The following is a 13,233-nucleotide window of genomic DNA, read 5'->3' as shown; positions in this document are numbered from 1 at the left end:
TATTTCCACATAAAAAAATACATGTAAAGCTGTCATTCATATCATGCATATTATGCAATTACAGAGAAAAAATATCGAGTACAGCAGCTAAAATCAGAAGAGAAATGAAAAGCTTCCTCTTTGATAGGTACAAATCAGTAAAGTACACAAATACATACCTTGAACAATCACGAAGATATCATTCTTAAAGGAATAATTAACTATCAGTTGATAAACTCCTTGTGTAATTGCTTACCTGAGGCAAGTAGCTACAAACAAAAAAACTAAAATAACCTATATAGTGACATAATATTCTAGGTAGCATTACCGATCCCAGACCCTTTTTTTCACAGGTAATAGAGGATTGGGATAATGAGGAACTCACAGGTTTGATGGCAATCATCATTAGGCAAATGGCTCGAGCGGCTTCCTTGAACACCCTCCTCTGCAGGGCTCACTACCGGAGCGCTGCACTAGCTATCAATGTTTGGAAGTACTGTGATACTCTTCTTTTCAACAATCCATCAATATTCTTTCTTTTGAACCTCACATTTGTAAAAACAATTTAGAATTTACTTTGAAAAATCACTTGGATGCTTGTGATCACAAAAGGAAGAATGAAGGGACATACCTGACAAACAAACAATACACATCTTGGCACAAAATCGCCAGGAAATCAGTTATATACAGGTATACACTGTTGTAAGGGCAACCATTGTTAGAGTACCACATTAGAGAAAAATGGGGTCTTGGATCAGGGCAGCTTTCCCTGAAGCAATCAAAATCAAAATAGAACAGGAATTGATATGTAAAACTGATAGTAAAGTGCCTCAGAAATTTTGATGAATTATAGATGAAATTTTTGCAAGACAGGCATATTAATTGAAGCTGTAAACTATAACATTTAGCAGTTTAAATGAAGTTTGAATAGTTCAGTCAAAGGTTAAGAATAGCAGTCATTTGGGCAAACAATAATCACCTCTTAGATGTCATCCTTGATTATCAAAGGCATCTTCCTTGCTGCCCCAGATAAAAAATAACAGGCTACCCAATAAACCTGTTGATATCACAAGATGTCCTCAACCAGAATGAAAAACGAAATCGAGAAGGTATCGCCCCCAAATAAAATGAGACTGCATGTGCTTCCCACTTTGTGATGTTTATATGATTCATGAACTTAAAATCATGTGGAGTTTCTAGAACCAGATGCACCAAATCTGCTATATTAAAAAATTGTTATTATTCTTACAATGCTACATTAAAAAAAACATATGTGTTCTACTAAATTAAAAGGTCTTAGAAAGAAATAGCAGCCATAAGTGGTTCGACAAAAATCCAGTGGCTATTATCAAAAGCGATAATAAACATGACAGCTGGAATGCAAACGCTCATTGTCCATTGTCTGGAAGAGATTCATATAACAAAGAAGCACGTCCTCAAGCTTGAAGAGCAGAACCAAGAATATGCATGCAATTTGTTCGGAGGAAAAATGGTATTATAGTTTTCATTTAATCACCGTGAAGAATGAGTGCCCGCGGTGCCAAAAGGGTGAAAACATAGGGAGGACGATGTCAATGTCGCAGAGGAAGGGGAGCTCGTAGGTCGGATCTTAACGCGACTGCCCATGGGTTGTGGGTCTAGGGTAGCAGCATGGAGCTAGGAGCTGTCCCAAGGGCTACAACATGACTCGGCAGTGTTGGGTTTGGGTGGGAGCTTGTGCAGGGAGAGGATGCGGTGGCCCGCATCCTCCTCGCTGACCTCCCATTGGAAGGTCCGGCTCTGTGGCATACACGGCTGCTAGCCTCATCGACATGCATGCGTGCTTGCATGTGTGGGGGCGAGGAGACGAACAGATGTGGCGTTCAGCGAGGGAGGCAAATGAATAGGGGCAAACGGGGTGGGTGGTTGGAGAAGGAGGCAGGGGCAGTTTTGCAAGGTGTTTTTTCAGGTAGTTGGAGAAGGAGAACAGTCGCGGTTTTGGGGTTTTTATCTAGTTTTTTATTAGGTGGGAGTGGGGAAGGGGAGGTGAGGTGATGCAGAAACCAACTCATGCTTTATTAGATGGGAGTTGGGAAGGGATAGTTTGTTGTATGAAACCCCGCATAAGCATTTGCGAAGAGTAAAGTTTTTTTTCAACACAGTTCTCGTAGAAGCTTTTGCAAAGAGTGGTACAAAAATTGTAAGTCATTCATGGAGGATGAAGTGCACGATCACATGGGGAAATGTAGCAAGAGTCGTCTCACTCGAGCAACTCATGAAATAACAGTGATTTAACTAAAGTATTAATTCACCTAGGTAACTTTAGGCATTTCATCGAAGAATGAGTAGATACATGAAATAGTGGAGTATCTAACACTATCTATCGTGAAGCTAGGTTGAACTCAACATGTAATACTTTAAGTTGCATTAACATATTGTAACTTACAGCTAAGTGTTATGAGTCAACCACAGTCAAATTGTTATGGTTATTGGTCAGATCGTAGGCCTACCAGCAGTTGGACCACTTGAGTGACGGTTGGACCACCACACCCAACAGAGGCCAAAATCTCTTTGCTCGCCTCCCACGGTCAAACCATGAAGCTGCTGATCAGACCATCCATAGTGGTATTGGCAAGCTCACCGACAACAACTTTGGTGATGACTTCAGCCAGGGCTGACACCAAGACACTCTACAAACCTAGAGGAACCCATTTTAATAGGTTTGGGCGACATGTGCGGCCCCCGTGGATAGGGTGGAGCTCAGTTTGGCGGCATGCCACACGAGGGAGCTCGGGAAATGGAGGGGAAAGGATATGTGAAGCTTCACCTTGGTGTGGGGAAGCCTTTTCATGATTGGACTGATGTTTGGGAGCTCCGAGGTGGGTGATCAGCTTTGAGGTGCTCCGGTCGACCTTGAGGAAGATGAGGATCGGGAGCTCGGTTCCACGGTGAGGAAAGGTGGGGAAGAGCTTGGAGGCAGCTTGGGGACGGCCTTCCTCGTCGATCTGGCCTTCGCAAGCTCGGTGGATCGGAGGAGAGGCTCTCCCTTGGCTTCTCTAACAAGGTGGAGATGAGAAAATTGTGGGCTCTCTGTTGATGGATGGAGTCCGGTTGGTTTGGTGGGCCCCATGAAAAGTGTCGTTTTTTCTTTTTCCTCTTTTTCTTCTTCCTCGCTTTCTCAATCGAGTTGGGATATCTAAAATAGTCTAATAATTATACAACTTTTTGTGTAGGTTCTATGACTCATGTTAATCCATTTTAATTTGTTTGGCTCAAACACCTTGAGCCAAGAATTAATTAAAATTCTTTAAATTTGTCATCTTTTAATTCCCGTAGGAATTTTTAGGGCTTCAATTTAATTCCCAAAAATCTAAGAAAAATCATTTATATTCATCTTACTACATGGACTAACTTCTAAAATTAGTCCCAGCCCTAAGTTGCTTTGTATGCCTTTCTAGGGTCAGCCAACTGAGAACTTATGGATCAGCGAGATGTTGATCGATTCCTTGTTGTTGGAGCTTAATGAAGGTGTTACATCACATTCCTTGTGGTTGGAACTTAATGAAGGTGTTACATCACGACTGAAATCTGTTTCAGTTCTGTGGCATTGAATCAAGTATTGTTGTTTTAGATTTAGGCATTGTAGGGCATTTTTATTTTTGAACTTATAATCATCTTAAATAATATGTTTTTTCGCATCTTGTGAGAAAAAATAAATACTGATGGTGAGATTTGAAAACCTTGCAACGCACGGGACACTTTACTGGTTTTTTCCCTAAGTTCAGCAGCATTTAGAATCAAATATCTTGTATTGTTGATGGATCAAACTTAAACACATCGTTGAAGACGTCGACAAAGTGTTTATTTTTTGGAACTTCCGGATGAGAAATGAACGGTAGAGACGTGACGTGAGAAACATGGTGCAGTTACTTTAGCATGAACAGAAGAGAGATGTGACAAGAAATTGACAGAACTTAACAAAGTAGCCGGCCTCATTTACGAGATCAAAATGTTATATAGCAGGAGCTGATTTACGAACTCCATTATCATAGATCATTGTTTAAGAGTACATTGTTGCATCACACTGAACTCTGTATATGACCCCGAAATGACCATCAGTGGATCTTGACGGCACTTGGCGCATAGGCTCTGAGGTTCTTGGTGCAGCCATCCACACAAGCCTGAACATCGGTTGGCGCTGCCATGGCAAAAACGCAAACACAGCAACCAGAAAGAGTTCATTGTGATCTCAAGAAGAAATGAATTAGTATATACATGTGTGTGTGCTAATCAACGTGAGAACATATATATAAATGATTGGAGTGTGCCTGTGTGTCAAGAAGCCAGCCTCACCGATGGCCTCGCCGCAGATGTGTATGTTGCAGATGGCGCCGCAGTCGGCGCCGGACGTCGGGGTTGCTGGCGGAGGAGTTCCGTTGATGCAGTCCTCAATGCATTCGAAATTGCAGGGATACGGGGTGTTGTACTGCCTGCAGTCGGCGTAGCACTGCTGGTAGCATCGGCAGAACTTGGACATGGCAGCCACCTGCTGCGGCTGCCCTGACAGCAGGACGACGATGAGCAGACAGCAGCCGGCGACACCTCTCTTCCCGTCCATTCTTCTCTCAAGTTTCAGTGCTGCGTATATGGCCAGAGAACTGATCAGAGGTTAAACGGCAACAAGTACTCAGTTCTTGTGTGATGCGAAAGCGATGCGAAACAAGAATGTAGTGAAATGAAATGAAATGCTGGATACCTAAGATCAATGAAGAACTCAATTTGCTTAGAATTGGTATCCGGTGTATATCATAAATTCATGCCACCCCTCTTGTGTATATATATACCTGGCTCGATCGGCTTCAGGTGTAGCACAGAAGGAAGCAAATAATATACTTTGGTATCCGATATTAGTGGAAAATAGTATCCCTTGCCATATCTTATAAATCTGAATTCCAATGTGAAAAATTAAACTTTGAAGTTTTGGACATTTTATAATATGAAAATCTTGCCAGAAAAAAATTCGATTTTGATAATAAATTTCGAAATTCAGACCTTTAATCAATTATGTGAGTTTGTGCTTTAAGTTTATTATGAAGTATTTGAACCAAGTCGAGTATTTGAATCATGCTAATTTCACATAATATAGCTATTTGGAACTCATATTATAATTTCTTTTGCCTCTGAGCACAAAATCTGTTTCGTCTCAAAAGAAGGCAAAACATATTTTAAGATGCCAAATTTGTGATCTGATTTAGAAAATCTGTTTCGTTGCCTATTTGGTAGGTGACCCGATGATTTCCTAGATTGTATAAGAGTGCTACGTAATGGTTTCGTTGGTCAGACTACTAGTATTGGCGTGGACATATAAAGATGAGCATTATCTATAAGGATTCATCGAACAATAGAAGTTTCCGCAACAAAATTTCTTATATGGACATAACCTCATGCTACATTCCTTGCGTTTTTCATGTTTCTACGTTTCTGAAACCAGCGAATTCTTAAGAGCTCCATGCATTGTTCAGAAAATAATAGTATTAGGTATGAGAATCCTCAAAAATGTATCCATAGTTTCTCAAGACAACATAGGCCATACAAGATAAAATAATGCATTGTTCAGAAAATACAATTAGGTATGAGAATCCTCAAAAATGTATCCATTGCTTCTCCTGACTACATAGGCCCTACAAGATCCTTGTTCAATAAATACTAGAGTAAATTGCACAAAACACTATGCTTTGGAGATATACTAGTACAATACCCGTGTGTTGCAACGGTATCCAAATATTTTGAATACATGTCCTTCTATTATCATAGCATATCAATCGAAAAATAACATATATCATAACGATATTCTCAATTACTTCACCATAAAAATAATTACAAATAAAATGCATCTCCATTCTCTCATAAACAACGAAGGAATCTCAAGCTGATCAGACTTCTGCATCAGTGCCTGCATTCTTTAATCCATCTCTGCTCAACACCCGGCGAAGGAGTTGCTCAATGTTCCCATCATATCTAAAGAGGGGTAACCCACAAATTAAGGGGAAAAAATATTCATCACATGCAGAAGAATATTTACGAACGACTTATCCTCTTTGCAAGTGACAAATCATACAAAACAACTTAGGCTTATTCCAATTCTTTGCAGGTGACAATCATACAAAGCAACATAGACTTGTTCCAACCCAAATATAGAAAGGAGAGCTACATGTTCCTATTGTGTAGACTATAAGAGGATATTGTTTGTGAAATCTTCCATCGCAGCCTTGCTGGTCAATTTAAGTTGCTTTGTATTGGAACTCAACAAACCATGATGAATTTTCGCAACAGTGCACAGTCACCATGTTTGTGCTGGGTTGTATTGCAATGCAAAATCTGCATCTCCTAAAGCTGAGTCCTGATGATTCGAGCTCTCTAACAAACATAATTTTAAAATATGATGATAAGAAAGAAGAGTCTTGAATGAAATAACAATTGCACATGAATTGATTGCGGAACACCGATGAATCAAATGTGCCGATGGCAGACCATTGCTGATTACTATTACTATTTGGAATGTAACACTCATGAGACAATAGTACATTACAAAGCTAGCAAAATGAGAATGCCACAATACTGACCGAAACCACCATGAATAAACTTACACAACAGACAACTCGTGTTGAATAAAACGGTACAAAATGACTGCTGAGTACAGTACAAAAATCCACAACAAAAGAAGAGAAAGAAGTGTTAGCTTTACATTGAGATTCAACAAAATGGTGTTCAACGGCACTGGTGACTGAACCATCAATTCGATGAGCCTCAACTGCTGCAACTTTGGAAGTTATGGCTTTCATGACCTCCTAATTTCATTATAGAAATCAAACAATCTCATAATTATAATAGTTGTATATTACCATGGTGACCATTTTACTTACAAATTTGCTATCTACCTATGAATTTACTTTCTTCCGCCGTTGATTAGCAGTCTTATTCTTACGCTGCAAAACGTAATATGAGTAAAAAAATCATGGCATCTATAATAAAAAGAAGCTGAGTTAAGCCATGCTCTTGCTTGCCTCGAGTTCTAAATCCTTTACTTAAGCACTGCTACTGTACATGACAGCTCATATTGCAATACCTTGAGATGCACATTATATCCGCAAATAGTTCCCAAATTAACAATCCATACTGAGTACTGACAATCGAAGAAACTCAAACACAAAAGAAACAGGACAGCTTACTCTATCTTTCCCCAGATTTAGTTCCTGCACAAAACAGAAAGATGGTTTAGACAGCTTCTATGCTGTAGCACAAAATAAATCAACTGCGCGTGATGCTTTGGTTTCTTTCCTATGTACAAAATTACTCAATGTTTCACATCCAACATAACTGAGTTCAATTCAATATATGATTTGGGAAAACTGAATCTGAAACCCCACCCCCACCCCCACCCCCCAAAAATATAGCATCTCTTTTTATATTGTGGTGCACAGGTATAACTCACACAATAAGCATACAATTCAACTGAAATACTGAATCATCAATCAAGGAACAGCCACAAGAGCAAAGGATTAAAATTAGTGCAGCTATGGTGAGACAGGGACTGGATGGAGACATAGACGAACCGCGAGCATCTGAGAATTGGTCTGTGTGAGCTGCAGGTTCTGCTGGTGTGATGCTTTCAGCGCGAGGCAGAGCTTGTGCATCTCAACTCTACTGACCTCGATGATCTTTCTGCAAAAAAGAAATCAAAGCAACGCTACATTTCTTCAGATTCAGAAAGAAACAGCAATCCTTGTCACCCCTTTCACAGGAACAATGACGGAATGGAGAGGCAGGCAACGTACGTCTTCTCGCTGAGCAGATGATGCAACTTGGCGTTCTCCTGCGGCCAAGCAAGCGAGGATTGGGCAACGAGACAGTTTTCACAGAGAAAAAAAAGCAATCGGACGAAAATAGCATGATTGACCTAGATCGGGCTGTTGGTTTGTTCGAGCTAAAGCGACAAAATTTACCTTGACAACGTTGGCGACGCTGATGGATCTGGTGGGGTTGGGCCGCCTGGTGCTGGTGATGTCGGCTAGAGGGACGGGCTTCCCTTTCCCCGCCAGTGATCGGAACCTGGGGCCGTCATCGTTAGGGTTCGGGTGCGGGCCACCGAGTGTCGTTCCTCCTGGTTAATGTGGGAAAGCTCAAAGCTGAGATAGCGTGCCGTGGATCGGGGAAAAGCTTAAATGGAGGGCGACCCGAGCTGGGGAAGATGACTTACTGGAGGCGACGGCCATGAAGGGCGGCAGGGGCGGAGATCGTGTGTGCCCCCGCGCGGCGAAGGTGACGACCAAGCGAAGAGGGAGATAGCGGCCCGACGGGGGGAAGAGGTGGTGTCGCGGCGGGAAGAGTGAAGGCGGCGGCAGCTATGGCGACGGCCGTCGTGTGAGCTTGACCCCGTAGGCGGCCTCCACGAGGAGGCCGTCGGTACCAGGGCAGGCGGCGCGGAGGCCGCTGCTTGCCAAGTTCTCCATCGGCAACGGGTGCAGCAGGTGGTGGCGAAGGGTTTAGGAATCGAGAGGCGGCGGGGTGGGGGTGATCTAGGCAGGAGGGCGGCAGGGGCGGGTGGTTGAGGGAAGGAGGGCGGTTAGGCTTTAGTTGATTTTTAGTTTTGCGTGATTTGTTTGCTGTTTTTTTTGGTTTTTTATTAGATTAGATGGATGGTGGGATTGGATGGGAGGACATACGACAAAACTGGTGCTTTATATTAGTAAAGATTGTCACATTGCACCATGTTTAAGCATTTGTTGCACTATGAACTAGGTTTTAGCCCAAGAATTCTCACTTTCACTACCTTTCAGAATGGAGTGGCATTGGGTCCACATGTCAGTACACATGCGGTTTGAGTGTGCCACGCGGGCACCACAGATGCTGCTGACATGGAGTAAAATGGACCAGAGATAACGAGACCCATAACCTTCTAAAAACGTTCAAACAAAATTCATCTTTTTTTAGCGAGAACTTGTTAGATTTCAGTAAAAAAAAATTCAATGAGCTATATCTCAAAATGTCTTGAAATAGATATGAAAAGGCAGATATTTGTGATGCATCTTTTAGCTAAACGCCAAGCTATGAAACTTCCACTACCACGTGCTCAATTCTTAGGATTAGCTGGTGCCTGGTAATAATATGTGAAAATTGCTCCGTAGGACCAGAAAAGAAGTAATGGGTATGAAGCATAATATTGTTAGTACAGTGAAATCTGAGAAATTATCTCTATATCAGTTAATCTGTCACTTGGATACAGGCTATGTCTTGGGAAATGGATCTTGAGGTAAGACAAATTTCCAGGGGGAAATGTAAAAATAATATCAGTACAATGATATTACCAGAAAATTCGAGAGAATAAGGGACACTACGGAGTATCTTCAAGTGATAATTCTAAGCATGTGAAAGCTAAGTAGTCCAGTAAGACAACAAGATACCCTGTTCTACTTTATTTCTCCAATTCTGCCATTCTGAGAGCACAAGGATTAACCCATTTTCAGCTGTGCTGTGAATAGCACCAATAGGACATCACTCAAAATGATCACAACAAATGATCTACACCACCTATATAAGCATCTGCTCTAGCCTCTAAGCTATCTGTCTTCAATATCGCAGTGGAGCCAGAAATGGTCGATGGAGGTTACCTAGACCGCAGAGGAACTCTTCAGCCATGATTGTGATAGTTGCCACAAAAAGATCTAGAAAAGAATCTACCACAGCCCTCCATCGCTGTGTATATTCAGGCACAAGAAGTGCTTGTTTCAGTTCAGGGAGGGAACAATTACTTATTCAGCATAGTGAAGAGCCCCGGAGAGATTGAATAAGTTCGAAGCTTTCAACCATGGGGTGTGATGTGAGGCCCCTGATAACAATGCATCACTTGCATGAGTTGCTACGCGATTTTGCCTCTCCTAAAGTCCGATTTATGTATTGGTGCAACTTCACAGCTTGAGGGCCAGGTCTCACAATGTTCACATCACCCCACTGGGAACATGGATCACTGAACCACCTCTTCCTCCCTGAGCACCAGGCACCAGGAATGGCCCCATGGCTCCAACGCTTGAGTATGTTGCCGTCAATCATGTCCAGCAGAGGATCATTCTCTCGAAACGGCCTCGCAAAAGGTGCCCCACTATCCACCATCTGACCATAATGTTCCCTGCTGAGGAAAATGGGCTCTGTCTGAGATGGATCATCCCGCACCATGAACCTCAAGTCATTGTTCACAGTGAGATTGCGGAAATCCAGCGAGTTGCATATGACTGAGTGGAAATATCCTTCCTGGGGTAGCATTACATTGTTGAAGTACATGAGAAGAATCCGAGGGAGATTCTCCCAACCAAGAATGCAGTACTCTATAAACTGCCGGTTTAGAATGACCCATGGAGAACCTATTAAGAAGGAGAGGTATGGGTGAGGAAATTATCCAGACCAATGGAAGCAAACCAAGTGCAGAGAGGAAGAAATGCCTGTGAAGAACTTAAAAGCATCAGGAGTAGGTCGTTTCTGTGTAGCTCGGAAGAAGTTGGTCCTCCCTGACAAGTAAATTCCAGCATCGACTATCATTTCTTGTACTTTCTCAGATCTGCAGAAATTTTTTATCAAAACTAATGCTGCTGGTGGCTAGTATTCTTCGTAAGTTCAGATGATCCATACTCTTTCGGTCCAATGTCACTTGTGTGATCAATGAAGTTAAGGTCCCTTGGAACAGATGATAAGATATGAATCAGGTCTGCAACAGGAAGAAAACATACAAGATTATCATGATCTGTATAAATGAAGTTAATTACACAATGATGACTAGCTGGAACAACTAACGAAGCAAGCACGCTGATATCTCTTGAAGTTAATTATGTAATGATATTCAAGAATGTAGTATAACATGATTTGCAGTCACCAACATCATTTGACATAGGCTTTACTATCAACCTATACATATAACAGTGCACGTTCTGTCATGTGCATTATATCCATAGATAAGAGGAGTCTCAATCCACATACTGATTTTTATACTGTCAGTTCAACTTGAAATGCATAATAAGACTGATGGTGTGACCGATAGGTGAGTATTTGGAACTGAACCAGATGCGCATGGTTGACCCGTTGTCCAACTCTTCCATGTTGCAAACAATTGTAATTTGCTCTCAGGCAGCGCAAACAAGCATAGCTATATCTCCATTTGATGTTATACTACTAGCCAGAAGATTATTCAAAAAGGCCATAAAAAGATTACTCCAAATGTGGCAGGATTAATTCTTTCTTACACACTAGATAGGAAGTGTAGTGATGGAGGCGTCAGGGTACGACTCCACCCACGAGGGTTCAAATCCTTGTGTCTATGATTTACGGTATTATTTATAGATGTGTTATAGGGCGCACTCGTGTGTGTGTGAGTGTAGTGTGCAAGCGTAGTGGTGTGTGTGTGCATCACATTGTAATCGAAAAAATATATATTAATGCACCAATCTAGAGATGGATGGATGTTGGGTTGGCGTACCGTCTTGGGTGACGAGGGGGTAGTCGGCAGCGTTGAGGGTCAGGAACCAGTCCCAGTCGGGGTGGAGCCGGAGCAGCACCGCGGCGGCGCGGAGCGTGCCGGCGAGCCCGGAGGATCCCACGGGCGTCCCCGCGGTGGGGGTGCCGACGACGGCGACATTCCCGAACGCGCCCACCGCGGGCGCAGCGCCGGCGACCCCGGCGGCGAGGCTCAGGCGCTCGGCGTCGGGCGCGTCGGCGGAGAGGTGGAGGACGTAGCGATTGCGCGGGTGGTAGACCGCGAGGAGGAGCCTGAGGAGGCGGCGCCCGTCGCCGCGGGCGCCCGTGAGGAGGTAGGCGAGGCAGGGCGGCGCGTCGGGCCCGCGCCGGACAGCGGATGCGGCAGCGGAGGAGGGGGCGAGGCTCGGGAGGTGGAGGCGCGGCGCGGAGAGGAACAGGAGGATGAGGGAGAGGAGGAAGGACAGGGACGCCAGCGCGAGGAAGAGGATCCTCCGCCACCGCTCGCCGGCGACCCAGGCCCCGGTGCCTCCTCTCGCGCCCCCCATCCCCATGCCCATGGCGGCGGATTGCGCGGAAGCGAAAGCGGGGTAGATTACGTGCGCATCAGAGGTCGGCAATGGCGTGGTGGCGCGGATCGGGTCGCCGGAGTTGAGTCGCCGGAGGGTTAGACGCGGCGGCGCGATGAGGAGGAGAGCGTCATCGTTTTGTCTTGGTTCGTGCGAGTGGGAGGAGTTCTCGGGGAGCGCGTGACAGGTGGGTCCGCGGGATTGGTCTGGCCCTGCGGGCCCACTTGTTGGCCCAGCCCAAGCCCAGGCGCGTGCCGTACATAAATAAACGGGCCGTACTATCCTTGTCTGCTGGGCCGTAGGTTACAATAGCGAGATTAAAATCCACTAAAAATGGTTTGGCTTTCTTTTGCTACTAAAAAATGATATCAGCGGCGCCACCCCAGCACCCGCATAGCACTAGCCCTAGCGGTCATGTAAAAAAATCAATAATATAAGGAAGCAAACTTTGAATCACCCATTTTTTCCGTCGGTATCATCAACATCACCAGAGAAGGACTATCGAGATGGAGAGCGAAGAGCGATTGCGGCTCCCTTGACGGATATGCCATCAGCGCCAGATCCAGGCATGTCTGCCATCGGTTCAGATGGTACACACCGCGTACCCTCAGTTCAGGAAGGGCGCTCCTCGATTTCTCCACTAAGCTCAGGCCAACGACCAACCCTAGCACCCGTCGGGCTCTAATCGGTGGCGATTGGCCAAATACCTCGCCCTCATGGAGAGGACGGGACGAATCGGGTCGGTAGGAGCGACGATTTTGTGAACAGTGGAGGCATCTTGGTTGTGTGCCCATCAATGGAGGGCGAGGCTCCGACGACCGAGGAGGTCGTGCCACGGGGTCTAGGCTTCACAGAACGAACGCCATCGCCAACCAAGGAGGTGATCGGGAGTCATCTTCTCTTATACCCAACATGCCCAATCCAAACCAAAATCCTTCATAAATTAAGGGTGGGCTTGTTGGGAACTCCGTCGAAACCATGGTGGCTGATTGAGGAGGAGCGTGATCATCTCGCACGGGTACTCAAGCATCACCTGTTCAAATTTCAACCAGTCTATGCAGGTCACGACAATGTGTGCGATGCGCCCCCAGGTAGGGTCACGGATCTCGCCAGAGCAGAGGATGGCGCCGCTACTCCCGAGGGGATAGAGTTTGGGGGAGATCGATCTAGGACTGGTGCCAAAGAACCC

The 13,233-nt window shown here is 44.5% G+C and overlaps 2 protein-coding genes across 2 annotated transcripts; both read right to left on the bottom strand.

Annotated features, from left to right (window-relative positions):
• Window positions 1-6,690: 6,690 nt before the first annotated feature.
• LOC133929641 (shugoshin-1-like) lies at window positions 6,691-8,231 on the bottom strand. The gene is made up of 5 exons (XM_062376435.1): window positions 8,216-8,231; window positions 7,962-8,119; window positions 7,794-7,831; window positions 7,572-7,680; window positions 6,691-7,211 (listed from the first exon to the last, which is right to left on the bottom strand). Exons 1-5 carry the CDS (start codon window positions 8,229-8,231, stop codon window positions 7,122-7,124), a joined length of 411 nt encoding a protein of 136 aa, XP_062232419.1. The 3' UTR covers window positions 6,691-7,121.
• Window positions 8,232-9,195: 964 nt separating this feature from the next.
• On the bottom strand, window positions 9,196-12,218 carry LOC133928465 (beta-glucuronosyltransferase GlcAT14A-like). The gene is made up of 4 exons (XM_062374798.1): window positions 11,480-12,218; window positions 10,639-10,714; window positions 10,452-10,567; window positions 9,196-10,373 (listed from the first exon to the last, which is right to left on the bottom strand). The coding sequence occupies exons 1-4, from the start codon at window positions 12,033-12,035 to the stop codon at window positions 9,859-9,861; spliced, it is 1,263 nt and encodes a 420-aa protein (XP_062230782.1). The 5' UTR covers window positions 12,036-12,218; the 3' UTR covers window positions 9,196-9,858.
• Between the last annotated feature and the right edge of the window lie 1,015 nt (window positions 12,219-13,233).

Source organism: Phragmites australis, chromosome 9 (genome assembly GCF_958298935.1).
Source record: "Phragmites australis chromosome 9, lpPhrAust1.1, whole genome shotgun sequence".
Classification (NCBI taxonomy): domain Eukaryota; kingdom Viridiplantae; phylum Streptophyta; class Magnoliopsida; order Poales; family Poaceae; genus Phragmites; species Phragmites australis.
The sequence above is the reverse complement of the archived record's forward strand: the minus strand, read 5'-3'. Positions and strand labels throughout refer to the sequence as shown.

Excerpts from the sequence above, each read along its gene's own strand:
- LOC133929641 (XM_062376435.1), bottom strand. Across the intron at positions 7,832-7,961 it reads GCGTCGCCAACGTTGTCAAG|GAGAACGCCAAGTTGCATCA; the intron begins GTAAATTTTGTC and ends GCTTGGCCGCAG. Across the intron at positions 7,681-7,793 it reads CATCTGCTCAGCGAGAAGAC|AAAGATCATCGAGGTCAGTA; the intron begins GTACGTTGCCTG and ends TCTTTTTTGCAG.
- LOC133928465 (XM_062374798.1), bottom strand. The coding sequence starts at position 12,035 with ATGGGCATGGGGATGGGGGGCGCGAGAGGAGGCACCGGGGCCTGGGTC. Across the intron at positions 10,715-11,479 it reads CCCCCTCGTCACCCAAGACG|ACCTGATTCATATCTTATCA; the intron begins GTACGCCAACCC and ends TTCCTGTTGCAG. Across the intron at positions 10,568-10,638 it reads AGTGACATTGGACCGAAAGA|ATCTGAGAAAGTACAAGAAA; the intron begins GTATGGATCATC and ends AAATTTCTGCAG.